The sequence below is a fragment of the Lynx rufus genome, unplaced genomic scaffold, assembly GCF_022079265.1.
Source record: "Lynx rufus isolate CCGP_SWC_20201006 ecotype Redwood Valley unplaced genomic scaffold, mLynRuf1.p SCAF_12, whole genome shotgun sequence".
NCBI classification, from domain to species: domain Eukaryota; kingdom Metazoa; phylum Chordata; class Mammalia; order Carnivora; family Felidae; genus Lynx; species Lynx rufus.
In genome coordinates this window covers 8,344,553-8,358,437 of record NW_025814826.1, presented here as the reverse complement: position 1 = coordinate 8,358,437, position 13,885 = coordinate 8,344,553, and the positions used below count along the sequence as shown (strand labels likewise).

At 38.3% G+C, this 13,885-nt stretch overlaps 1 protein-coding gene across 2 annotated transcripts in view; it reads left to right on the top strand.

Annotated features, from left to right (window-relative positions):
• Positions 1–13,885, top strand: part of TCEA1 (transcription elongation factor A1) — a 43,823-nt gene that overhangs the window by 13,247 nt on the left and 16,691 nt on the right. The window contains exons 2-4 of one of the 2 annotated variants that reach the window (XM_047073927.1): positions 43–105; positions 5,101–5,206; positions 11,329–11,416. In XM_047073927.1, the coding sequence (XP_046929883.1) occupies positions 43–105; positions 5,101–5,206; positions 11,329–11,416 (257 nt within the window). Of the gene's footprint in view, positions 1–42; positions 106–4,026; positions 4,111–5,100; positions 5,207–11,328; positions 11,417–13,885 lie in introns of those variants that run through there. The other variant, XM_047073928.1, reaches the window with a different exon arrangement.

Genomic DNA, 13,885 nt, shown 5'->3' with positions numbered 1-13,885 from the left:
TCTGGGAAATTGCATCTGCAATTATTTTATTTTATTTTATAGGCTGGAGCATTGGATTTACTGAAGGAGCTTAAGAATATTCCCATGACCCTGGAATTATTACAGGTATGTGCTAAAATGTGTCATGATTTGGATAGATAATTGTCCTAAAATGCCAAAACATTTTTACTACCAATAAGTTTTTTGTATTGTCCTGTTATGGTGTAAATCATTATTAACTCTTGTTTTTTTTTTAAAAGATGGTAACATAAATCAATAATCTAAGTTATCATTATAGAAAAAGTTGCCTTCTCAAGAAGAATAAAATCTAAATCTTCCAAGTTTGTAATCTCACCGTGAAAGGAAAGGAAGTTGGACTCTTGGCCCTGATTTGATTTCCCAAAAGCTCACTTTCTTTGTCAGTGACAGCAGCTGCCATCAGGACACCAGCCTCTGGGGTGCCTTTTAGCAGCCGTTCCTCATTTCTCCCCCTTCGGCCCTAGGAATCACTAATCGAGCCACATTTTTGTCTCTACAGATTTACCTATTCTGGAAGTTTCATATAAATGAAATCATGTAATATATGACCTTTTGTGTCTGCCTGCCTTGTTTTTTTTCCTTTGAAGATTAAAAAATTTCTTTATTTTAATTATGATCTACCCCTCAACGTGGGGCTCAAACTCGTGACCTGAAGATCAAGAGTCGCATGCTCTCCCGGCAGAGTCAGCCAGGTGCCCCTTTGGCCTTTACTCAGCATAATCTTTTCAGGGTTCATCCATGTTGTAGCATGTGTCAGTCCCTCGTTCCCTTTTATGGCTGAATAATAGTCCACTGTATGGTTATACCACATTTTGTTTATCCATTTGTCATTTGATGGACATTTGGGTTGTTTCTACTTTTTTGGTTGTTATGACTCATGCTGCTTGCTGTGCACATTCATGTGCAGGTTTGTGTGTTTTTGGTTCTCTCTGGTAGAGATCTGAAAGAGTCGAAATGATGAGTTGTATGGTAACTTTATGTTGAATATTTTGAGGACCTGCCAGACTGTTTTCCCACGTGACCGTATCATTTTACATTCTCAGGAGCAAGTAAACGAAGGTTCCAGTTTATCCACATTCTTGCCAACGCTTATTATTTGTCTTTGATTATAGCCATCTTACTGGGCGTGAAGTGATATTTCTTGTGGTGTTTATTTCCATTTCCCAAATGACTAATGTCGAACATCTTTTTCATACGCTTCTTAACCAGTCATATATTTTCTTTGGAGAACTGTTTTTTCAGATCCTTTTCCTGTTTTGAAATTGGATAATTTGTCTTTTTAGTTTTAAGTTGTAATAGTTCTTTATATATTCTAGATACAAGTCCATTATGAGATACAGGATTTTCAAGTGTTACCTCCCCTGGGCTTTACTTTCTTAGTGGTGGTCTTTGAAACACAAAAGCTTAAAATTTTGTTGTAGTCTGATTTATTGTTTTCTTTGGTTGCTTGTGCTTTAGTTGCCTAATTCAGGGCTACAAAAATTTATTCTTTTGTTTTTTAGCTTTTTCATTTAGTTCTGTGATTCATTTTGAGTTAATTTTCATGTGTGGTATAAAGAAGTCCAATTTCATTCTTTTATGCATGGATAGCTAGTTCAGCTTTAAAAAAAATGCTATCTATCTATCTATCTATCTATCTATTTATTTATTTTTGAGAGAGAGAGAGAGAGAGAGAGAGAGAGAGGGAGGGAACGTGAGCAGGGGAGGGGCAGAGAGAGACACAGACACACACAACACACACAACCTCCCCCACCCCCCCAGAATCCGAGCTGGCAGCACAGATCCTGACTCGGGGGCTTGAACTCACGAACTGTGAGATAACTTGAGGCCAAGTCAGACGCTTAACCGACTGAGCCACCCAGGCACCTCTCACCTTTTTAAAATATTCTTCTCTCTAATGAATTATCTTGAGATCCTTATTGAAAATCAGTGACAGAAAAATGTAGGGATTTATTCCTGGATTCTTAAATCTATTAATTGTGTCTCTCCTTATATAGGACCACATTGCCTTGATCATTGAGGTTTTGTAGTAAGTTTTGAATTTGGGAATTATGCGTCCTTCAATTTTTTCAAGATTGTTTTGGCTATTTTGGGTCCCCTGTATTTCCATATGAACTTTAGGATAAGCTTATCAATTTCTGCACAAAAGGCAGCTGGGATTTTAATAGGGATTTTATTTTAGTCTGATTTTCTTAGCATTGCAATCTTAACATTTAAATCTTATGATCCATGTATATGGGATGCCTTTACATGTATTTAAGTCTTTAATTTTTCTCAATGTTTTATAGTAGCTCTATGTTTTTACTTTAAGATTTAGGGGGTATCTTAAATCATCTTGGCGGAAACTCATGAGTGATCATAAAGGTGATCTTTCTTCTAGAGTATACCAATCTGCTTATTTCCTGTGATGCTGACAGCATCTCTTAATCTCACTGCTCATTCCTCTCTGCTTTACCAGCAGTGTGCATCTGATTCCCTAAGTCAGCTTAGTGGCCTCTCCATCTTTTCAGGGTAGTGTCTTTATAATTGCATAGCTGGTGTTCTATAGAAACCAGATGGCCAGCCATGGGCAAAGGCATACATTTTCTGTGTCCAGAATTTCACAGTATATAGTTGATCTCAAAAACCTTCATTAGTCCTGCAAACAAGAAGCCTGTTTAAATCTACAGTCCTTAATGTTATTTGAGCACACAGTACTTTTTTGTAGGGCACTTCTTATATCCTATAAATTAAAGTCTACTGGTTTTAGGAAAAGTCCAGAGTCTAGAGAATTCTTAGAGGTACGTTTAGACTTGGTTATCCAAGTAAAATGGCTTCATAATCCTTTCTTCTCTCTAGTTTCATCTGCTGTTCCCCAAATACTCTCTTCAAAAGGAGGAAAAAAACCTACCCAGATCTTTGTTTTTCACTCTACCTCAGCAGCCTTGTTTCTTATTATTCTTGACTGGATAGTCTCTTCCTTAGAGAAGTATGTTTGTTACGGATTCCTGCATTCTCCGGATGGATTTTCGTAGGTTTTAAGTAGGAAATTATTGACTCTTTAGTGATGAAAACATCCTGTGACAGTTAAAAAGCAGTCACCCAAAGTACATGATTTGTTCATGCTCTTCCTGTATCTTTGCTTGCCTCTGACTACCTCTTAAAGCTCCATTTTCTTTGCCAATCTGTGTCAGCCCCAAGCTTCAGAACTGTATTAGTGGCTCAAATGATTTCTTCTACTCGTTCCAAAAATAGATTTTCTTCTGGGTGGGTGGGTGGGGTGGGTTTTGGGGTGGTAGTAAGGAAGAGCTGTGAATGGCTGCTGGAGGAGGAGTGCCAAAGGCATCGGGATAAGGAAGTCAGACCTGACACTCAGTACTTGCTTGCAGTTGCAGGCCTGGCTTCTAAGCAGTGAGCTGTATCCACTAGGACAGCTCTGGGTCCACACAGTTGTAGGCTATGCCATCTGGCCCAGGAACTTGCTTGTGGACAATTTTCTATATTGAAGTGTTTTAGAAGAGTTCTTTAAAAAGTTCTAAAGTATTTTCTTCATTAAAAAAGTTCCAAGAGCATTTTATTAAAGCAGTAAACCACTTTCTTTGGGGGGAAACCCTCCCCAAACATTAATCCCAAACCATTTTAGGATTTTAGAATTGTGGAATCCCCTTTATCTTTCTGCTGTGGAACCTTATCTGCCTTGCACAGCTTTCTTTCCATAGATACAGCTTAGGCCATTCTGGCCAAACACATGTTCTAAATTCTTGAGCAGAATTTCTGTCCTGAATCTCTTTGTTGAGGAGTTTGAATAATTTAGCAGGAAAACTGTAAGTACCCATTTATTACTCTACCGTAAAGTTTACAGCAGGGATTCCTGCTTTTTTTAACCACTAACAATTCCTTTTGTTGTTTTTTTCTTCCATTGACCATGTGTCTTGAAAGATCGTCTACTAACAACTTGAACTAACTAAATAATTTACCATTTGTTTTTTTATTTATCATCCTTAATTGGCCTGTCACAGCTTTTGTGTTCTTTGAGCACAATTTGAAAACCATTGATGTCCTGGAAAGAGCTGGACTTTGGAGGTGCATTTAAATCCCAGTTTTGCCAATTAGGTATGGTGTATTGCTGGATGAGTAGGGATAATGATATCAAGCTTAAAGGTTGTTAGGAAGGGGTGCCTGGCTGGCTCAGTCAGCGGAGCAGGTGACTGTTGATCTCAGGGTTGTAAGGGCAAGCCCCACATTGGGCATGAAGTCCACTTGAATAAATTAAATTAAAAAAAATAAATGGTGGTTAGGAAGATTAGTGAATACGGATGCTCCCAGCGTATTTGTGGGTACGTAGTATTATCACATGATATATTACTGTATTCTGTGAAGTCCTTTTTTTAACAAATGTTTATTTATTTTGATAGAGGGAGAGAAAGGGGGGAAGGGCAGAGAGAGAGGGAGAGACAGAATCCCAAGCAGGCTCTGCACTGTCAGTTCAGAGCCTGATGCGGGGCTCAATCCCATGAACCGTGAGATCATGACGTGAGCCGGTGTCAGGAGTCTGATGCCTTAACCGACTGAGCCACCCTGGGGCCCCTCTGTGAAGTCCGTTTTAGTATCTGTAATTGTATGCTGATGTGGGGCAAAAAAAAAAATGTTCTTAAACCTCTGTAGATGGTAATATTCGAGTATCCTCATTAAAGTTGCAGCAGATGATCCACAAAGTAATCTACATAGAAGAATATATAGAAGCAAAGAAGTGCGTATGTTAGTCATGGTTGCTTCATGCCTTCTATATAATACAAATATTTTATAGTTTATTCTTACCTTAAGGGATATGGAAAGACTGATTTCATTTTACCAGTTAACCAACCTTATTACAATAGCAGCTCAGCTTATCTGTCTGCAGATCTCTGTGCTAATAACCTTGAGTCCAGTGTTGATCTGAAGATGCATGTATCTTAATTGTATAGTATACTATTATAAGAATTCAAATAACTCAGGTTTTCTTCTGGTATACCATGGAAACAGGAAAATGAGAAAGAACAGAATGAAGCACTAAATTGTCTGAAATAAAGACAGCTTACACAAATTTTTTGTATTCCCTTGCAGTCCACAAGAATTGGAATGTCAGTGAATGCTATTCGCAAGCAGAGTACAGATGAAGAAGTTACATCTTTAGCAAAGTCTCTCATCAAATCCTGGAAAAAGTTATTAGGTATAATTGATCTTCCCTTATGTGTATTCGTGATCTGGTTTATTCAAACATTTGGTGTTTGCATATTTTCCTGTTTATAAATATAGATGTATTGAAATCAGTGCCTTATATGAAATGGGAAGGGTGTTAGTTTGACCTCCTTGAGGGTTTTGCTTTTTAAACTAGTCAAATTTAGCCTTTTTTGTTTTCTTAAATGAGTTTTGTTTTTTTTTTTTCAACGTTTATTTATTTTTGGGACAGAGAGAGACAGAGCATGAACGGGGGAGGGGCAGAGAGAGAGGGAGACACAGAATCGGAAACAGGCTCCAGGCTCTGAGCCATCAGCCCAGAGCCCGACGCGGGGCTCGAACTCACGGACCGCGAGATTGTGACCTGGCTGAAGTCGGACGCTTAACCGACTGCGCCACCCAGGCGCCCCATAGCCTTTTTTGTTTTCTAAAACTTACAACTGGATGCCTCTTTAAGAAGAAGAATTTTCCCCATGGGGAAAGTTGTCATACATTTTAAAAACGTTTTTGAAATAATTTTCTAACTTACAGAAGGTTTACAAGAATAATAAAAATAACTCACATGTATACTTTTTCTAGACCCATTAATTTTTAATATTTGCCATGCTTGTTTTGTCATTACTTGTCTTCTCTTTCTCCGTATGTACATATTCACACACGTACACATTTTTTCTGAACTGTTTGAGAATAGGTTGCATCTATCATGCTTTACCCTTTAATACTTAAGTGTGTGTTTCCTTGGAACAAGTTTATTTTCTTACATAATCATAGGAAATTCAGGAAATTTAACATTGGTACAGTACTTTAATCGACAGTGCAGGTTCCAGTATTGTCATGTGTCCCAGTGGTGTCCTTTAGAGCTTTTTTTCTTCTTTCAGAACAAGATCTAGTCTAGGATCACGTAATCTAGTCTCCTGGTCTGGAATAGTTCTTAAGCCTTCTTATGCTACTTACAATATTGACAATTTGAAGAATACAAGCACTCATCTCACTTTATGTAAAAAAAAGATTTTTTTTAATCTTTATTTTTGAGAGAGAGAGAGAGAGAGCGAGAGCTTGCATGGGGGAGGGGCAGAGAGAGAGGGAGACACAGATCTGAAGCAGGTTCCAGGCTCTGAGCTGTCAACACAGAGCCCAACGTGGGGCTCGAACTCATAAACCGTGAGATCATGACCTGAGCTGAAGTTGGATGCTTAACTGACTGAGCCATCCAGGCTCCCCGCACTTTATCTTTAATAGCATGTTCCTGATTTGGGCCTTATTTGTTATTTTCTTATGATTAGATCAGGTTGAGCAGGCATAGTTGGAATACTATATAAGTGTGTTATATCCTTCTCGGGTGTCACCTCCAGAGGCATTGATGCTGATGACGTTCATTTTGATACAACCCAGTCAAGGTGTACACCGTGTAGTTTATTGTTTTTTCTGTTGTACCTAATAGGTATTCTGTGAGAGATACTTTAAGACCCTGAAACTATCTTGCCTCTCATCAGACCTCCTCTCATCCCCTGTTTAGTATTCACTGATTTTTGCCCAGACCACATTTTATAGTGATAGTCGCAAAATTGTAATTTTCTTCAATATTTCTAAGTCAGCATTCTACTGTCAGTATTCTACTATAAGAAAGAACCCTCCTTTTACTTTCCAGTTGTTTTTCTATTAGTGTGGACACATGGATTCCTATTTTATCCATTACTGTTCATATTTATTTTGATATTCCCATTTTCCCAGATTTGACCAGTGGGTACCCATTCAAACTGGCTCTTGTGTCCTTTTGACATCCCCCGCCCCCCTTCAGTTTTCTTGATCTCTTTTTTATATTCTGGAGCCAGAAAATGTGTTGGGCTCATCTGTCTTCCCTGCCCCAGCCCTCGAATCAGCCATTTCTCTAAGCAGTTATTAGCTTTATGTGGAAGAGAAAAATAGAAAAAGTTGAACCTTTTACAATTTCAAAGACATCAATAGCAAGAACAAAAAACCTTATTACTTCTGAGATCTTGGAAACTAGGGACTAAAAATTGTAAATTGGGATCAATGACATAATTTTTGTAATGTCTGTAGGTAAGTAAACAGTATTGTGTGATTCTTAAATTTATTTATTTACTGTGGTTATTCAACCGAATTTTTTTTTCTTAGGGAATACATAATGAGGTATTTTGGGATTAAGGAGCATGATATCTGCTACTTACTTTCAAATAGTTCAAAAGAACTATGCCTGTGTGCACAATGATGTGCATGTGTGAATATATATGACACATGCATGCGTATCTGTAGGGGGCAGTGAGTGAATGAGGAAGCAAGTGTAGCAAACGTTAACATTTGGCGAATCTGAGTAAAGTTTCTTGTACCATTCTTAAAACATTTGTGCAAGCTTTAGATTATTTCAAAATCAAAAGCTTTTTAAAATAATCTAGTCTTTAAAGACCAACTGAAACTTTGTGTGTTTATAATTAATTTAAATTTTAAGTCGAATTCCATATTCTAAAGTAATGAAAATTTGCCATAGACACTGACTGAGAATGATATACATGTGTTTTTATTTCTGGAAAGATGGTTTACATTTTGTGGGACATTGTAGTTATATTTATTTAATCTTAATTTAAAGAAGTTTTACTCTTTTATACTTTTTGGAGATATCTGATCTCATTACAGGTTCTCTTTTAAAATCTTTTTTTTTTTTTTTTTATGTTAAAAGATTTCCATGTTCATTAGATAAAATTTGGGGAGTTGGAGGAGGAAAAGAAATCATCCTTAAGTCTGTCTCTAAATACAACCATCAGTTAATGTCTTGTTGCATTTCTTATCTTTTTTTCTCTTGGTGTATAGCTTTTGCTTCAGCTGTATTTTTTTTTATGCTGTATGTATACTTACTTATATTGCCTTTTTTAATGAAAAACATTTGTGTCTTTATATCATCAATTCCATTTTATTGGCTTCAGAATAATCCACTGGGTGATTGTGCTTTAATTTCTTACCTGTTAGATATCTGGTTTTTTAGCTTTATAGCTATTATAAATAATGTCTTGATGAGTATCTTTCTGCCTAAAGCTTTTTCTTTAGATTATTAACTAGATTTCTAGAAGATTTATGACTGCTGCTACATGGTAGCACAGTTTTGAATACTTGCATATGCCAAGCATCAACCTTTATGAATGCATTTAATCCTCCCAGGAACCCAGTGTACTAGGTGCCATTATATTTCCCATTTTCTGATGAGGAACGTATGCATTGAGAGATTGAGATTAAGCATTCTGTGCACGGTTGGATTGGTAGTGAGGTGTGGTCTGCAGTCAGTCCCAGTCCAGAGCTGGAGCACTTCTCCCTGGGTCTGTTTTATTGCCCACGACGCTGTATTTAGGTAGCAGGAATGCCCTTACTGCTCTGCTTCCTCAAAGGATTGCACCAGTTCTCGTAGAGCAGTGTGCGGGACCCGTGTGACCGCGCTGGATCTTCGTTAGATAGTATACTGCATTGTTGTGCCACCTTTCAGATGCTCTCTACTCCCTCAGTTTTGAAATATTTCTCAGTCCCTGTTATACTCTTTAACGTCTTTATTAATTTTTGTTTCCTACCTCACAGTGCTATACCATCTTTAGGTTTTGGGGCCTTTCACGTGAACTGTAGAGAAAAAAGAGGGGTAATAATGGGGCGCCAGGGGGGCTCAGTCATTTGAGTGTCCGACTCTTGAGTTGGCTCAGGTCATGATCCCAGGGCTGTGGGATTCAGCCCTGCATTGGGCCCTGCACTGAGCTTGGAGCCTGCTTAAGATTCTCTCTCCCTCTCTCTCTCTCTCTCTCCCTCTCTCTCTCTCTCTCTCAGATAAAAAAATAAAGGAGGGCAATAAAATTAGTATCTGAAAACTAACACTGTATCATAGGGGGCCTGAATTATATTTCAGATTTGGTAACCCTAATGTTTACAAGATAAGTTCTAGAATTGTGATTTGTTCCATTTTCTTATCAGTTAGCCTCATCTAGATTAGCATATTAAAGTCATCTGGCGAAGTTTTAGAGATTTTGATGCTCAGGCCTTACTGTCAGAAATTTGGATTGATTGGAAAAAAAATTAAAAAAAAAAAAAAAGGGGCGCCTGGGTGGCGCAGTCGGTTAAGCGTCCGACTTCAGCCAGGTCACGATCTCGCGGTCCGTGAGTTCGAGCCCCGCGTCAGGCTCTGGGCTGATGGCTCGGAGCCTGGAGCCTGTTTCCGATTCTGTGTCTCCCTCTCTCTCTGCCCCTCCCCCGTTCATGCTCTGTCTCTCTCTGTCCCGAAAATAAATAAAAAACGTTGAAAAAAAAATTAAAAAAAAAAAATTGGATTGAAGCTCCAAGATAGGAGCTTGAGCATAAGGATATGCTTAAAAGTCATCTAGGTGGTCCTGATGATCAGTTGAATATATGTTCTTTTATATCCTGTGCAGAGGAAGATGGGGAAGTGAAGTATTTATGTAGCTCTTATTATGTAGGGATCAAAATGTAGATAGATGAGTGGGATAATTTATGCAGTAGATCCAGACAGTTTCTGAACCCAGTTTCAGAAGGCCCTTCTGGCTGATTTAAATGCGAATGGTTCTTTTCATTGTTAAAGGATTGCACTGGTTCAACCTGTTTTACACCCCTTACCTCTTTTTTTTTTTTTTTAACACCTTCTTACCTCTTAAAGCTTGTGTACTTGGTATTACTTTGCAGATTTTTTAAGATAGAGGAAGTGTTAGATAGGCCATACTAATCCTGAAGTCTTTTTTATGAAAATGTTCTTTAACTACTGTCCCTGAAATAATTTTTTTGACTTCGTGAAAAATTGTTAAAATAAGATTGCTATATATGCTTTGCACTTTAATTTTTAAAACTTTTAAATGTTATTTTGAGAGAGATAAGGAATGAGAGAGCGAGTGTGGAGAAGGGGCAGAGAGAGGGAATCCCAAGCAGGTTCCACGCACTGTCAGTGTGGAGTCCTACACGGGGCTCAAACTCATAAACCGTGAGATGACCTGAGCCAAAATCAAGAGTTGGAAGCTTAACCGACCGCGCCACCCAGGCGCCCCTGCACTGTCATTTTAAAAATGACAGTCGGGGGGGCGCCTGGGTGGCGCGGTCGGTTAAGCGTCCGACTTCAGCCAGGTCACGATCTCGCGGTCCGTGAGTTCGAGCCCCGCGTCGGGCTCTGGGCTGATGGCTCGGAGCCTGGAGCCTGTTTCCGATTCTGTGTCTCCCTCTCTCTCTGCCCTCCCCCGTTCATGCTCTGTCTCTCTCTGTCCCAAAAATAAATAAACGTTGAAAAAAAAAAAAAAATGACAGTCGGTTAAGCGTCCGACTTCGGCTCAGGTCATGATCTCACGGTCTGTGAGTTCGAGCCCTGCGTCGGGCTCTGTGCTGACAGCTCAGAGCCTGGAGCCTGTTAAGGATTCTGTGTCTCCCTCTCTCTCTGCTCCTCCCCTGTTCATGCTCTGTCTCTCTCTCTTTCAAAAATAAATAAACGTTAAAAAAAAAAATTTAAAAAGAATAAAATGACAGTGCTGATGTTATTTCCATATTCTTTCTTTTGTTCTATATGTTTTTCTCCATTTTACTAATTAATGAATATATTTTTTTTAAGACTGTATTTTTAAGTATACTTTTCTCTATTTTAGGTTCCCACTGGCATATGAATTGTGCTTCCCACCAAAAGAGGGAGGTTTTTTTGGGGGAATGCTGACTAAGCATGCATTGTGAAAAATACCCAAGTACATATGTTAATAGAATAGCTTACATAAACTTTATTTACTGTTGAAAATTTAGGATTTTTGTGTTTTTTTGTTGTTACATAAATAACCTGGTAACATGCAGTAGTTCCATTTTGTAATTAAAAAAAATTTTTTTTAACGTTTATTCATTTTTGAGACAAAGAGAGACAGAGTGTAGGTGGGGGAGGGGCAGAGAGAGAGGGAGACACAGAATCCGAAGCGGGTTCCAGGCTCTGACAGCTCAGACTGGGGCCTGACATGGGGCTCGAACCCACACACTGTGAGATTGTGACCTGAGCCGAAGTTGGATGCTTAACTGACTGAGTTACCCAGGTGCCCCTGTAATTTTTTTTTTAAACAAATGCTAACAACTGAGGGATTTCATAATTTTTAGATGGACCATCAACAGATAAAGACCCTGAAGAAAAGAAAAAAGATACTGCAGTTACATCACAGAATAGCCCTGAAGCAAGAGAAGAAAGGTATGTCACTTTATGGAAATTCATTTCTGTTGGAAGTCATAGTTCTACTTGACCATCACTTCCTCCATGGTTGTATTTTGGTTTTATTTATGGTCACTTATGTGTACTCCTCTTTCTATTTTGTAATTAAATGGAATTAGTAAATGTTTATACCAAATAGAATATTCTAAGGTTTCTCATAGGATTTTCCTGGAAATTTAAAAGAGACTTAGAATTCTGACATTACATAAATAAGGAGAAATTATTATTTACACTGTATTCAACAAGCTTAATTGAATGGAATCTTTGGGATAGCATTAATAGAGTTGATAATGAAGGCACTGATTAAGGCTTCAGGTGGTTGGGGGGCAACTAGGTAGCTCATTCGGTTAAACATTTGACTCTTTTTTTTTTATTTTTTTTATTTTTTATTTTTTTTATTTTTTATTTTTGGGACAGAGAGAGACAGAGCATGAATGGGGGAGGGGCAGAGAGAGAGGGAGACACAGAACTGGAAACAGGCTCCAGGCTCTGAGCCATCAGCCCAGAGCCCGACGCGGGGCTCGAACTCACGGACCGCGAGATCGTGACCTGGCTGAAGTCGGACGCTCAACCGACTGCGCCACCCAGGCGCCCCAAATCTGACTCTTGATATTAGCTCAGGCCTTGATCTCAGGGTTGTGAGTTCAGGTCCCTTGTTGGGCTCCACGTTAGATGTGGCGCCTACTTTAAAGAAAAACAAAACAAAAAGCAGGATTCAAGTGGTTGCTTCCTTTATTTACCACATTCCATTTTTGATTTTTTTTGGGGGGGTGACCTGGATCTAACTCTCTTTTTATGCTTTTTTCCTTCCCAATTTAGCTGTCATAAGAACTGAAAAAGGGTTCAAATTTTTCCTTACCTCTTGTGAGGCCTTTGTTCCTCTCTTCTTGGGAAGCTTGTGTTTTAACATTTGACTTTGATTTAGAGCAGTAGTTCTCAAAGTTTGGTCCCTGGAAGGGTGGGGAACCTGGCAACTTGTTAGCAAAGCAAAATCTGGGGCTTTACCCTGAAACTACTGAATCAGGAATTTTGGTGATGGGGCCCAGAAATATGTTTTTAACAAGCTATTCACATGGTTCTGCTGCACTCAAGTTTTAGGCTACTTATTTTAACTTCATTTATTTCTTAGTATTTTTCCCCAGAGTGATAATATACCCCTCCTTTGTTCAGTAACAGTGACCTATGTCCCATACACTGTTATTTTACGCATTAGACTAACTAAACTTAGTCTAGATGCTAAAGGAAGTAAGCTAAAGACAGGGTTTAAACATCAGGTGTTAATAAAATTTATTCAGTGTTTTCTAACTCTTTGAGATAGTTTTAGACTTTTAAAAAATCGTAAGAATAGTAAAGAGAATCCCCAATTGCCAGTGTATGTGTATACACATACATTTATGTATGTGTACACACATACATTTATGTTTGTGTACATACTTAAGACACATGAATAATTTTATTTTGAACCAAATAAGAGTCCTTTTTTTTTTTAAATTTTTTTTTTAATGTTTATTTATTTTTGAGAGAGGAAGAGACAGAGTACAAGCTGGGGAGGGGCAGAGAGAGAGAGGGAGACAGAATCCGAAGCAGGCTCCAGGCTCCATGCTGCCTGCACAGAGCCCGACGTGGGGACGCGGGGCTTGAACTCACGAACCTTGAGATCATGACCTGAGCCGAAGTCAGATGCTCAACCGACTGAGCCACCCAGGTGCCCCTAAATAAGAGTCCTTTATATCCCTAAATACCTCAGTGCATATTTCGTAAGAACAGGACATTTTCTTACATCTAACCACAATGTAGATCTTAATAATCTGGAAGTTAGGATTAATATGATACTTTTTTCTAATCTATAGGACTTACTCGTATTTTAGCGGTCTTCCCCTTATTCCAGAGGAAAAAGATTTTCCAAAGTATCATCTAAGATCACATACTGCATTAGCTATCATCTCTGGTTTCCTTTAATATGGAGTAATTTTTCAGTCTGTCACTGTGTTTCATGACCTTAATATTTTTGGAAAGTATAGGCCATAATTTATGAAGTTTTTAACAAATGCTTTCAATTGTGTTACATTCAAAGTCATTTGACTTAATGCCTTGAATATAAAATATAAAAGTATAGGCAGATCATTTTAAATAGATATTGAAGTAGGAATAAGTTGGTAGTGTATTTTTATCCGTTTTATGTAATTGAAGTTTAGGGATAGAGCCTGTTGACAAAAACATAGTATTATCAATATGAAGTCTGACAAAATGGTTGGTATCTGTCCACGCGCGCGCGCGCGCACACACACACACACACACACACACACACTCTCACACACACTCTGAAGAAGACAAAGTTTCTAGGAGATGATTAAATGTAGAAGGATACAGAAGGACTGTTCTGTCCACTGTATCTGTTTATGAAGTTTTAATTTTTTATTAAAAAAACAATTTTTTTTAACATTTTTT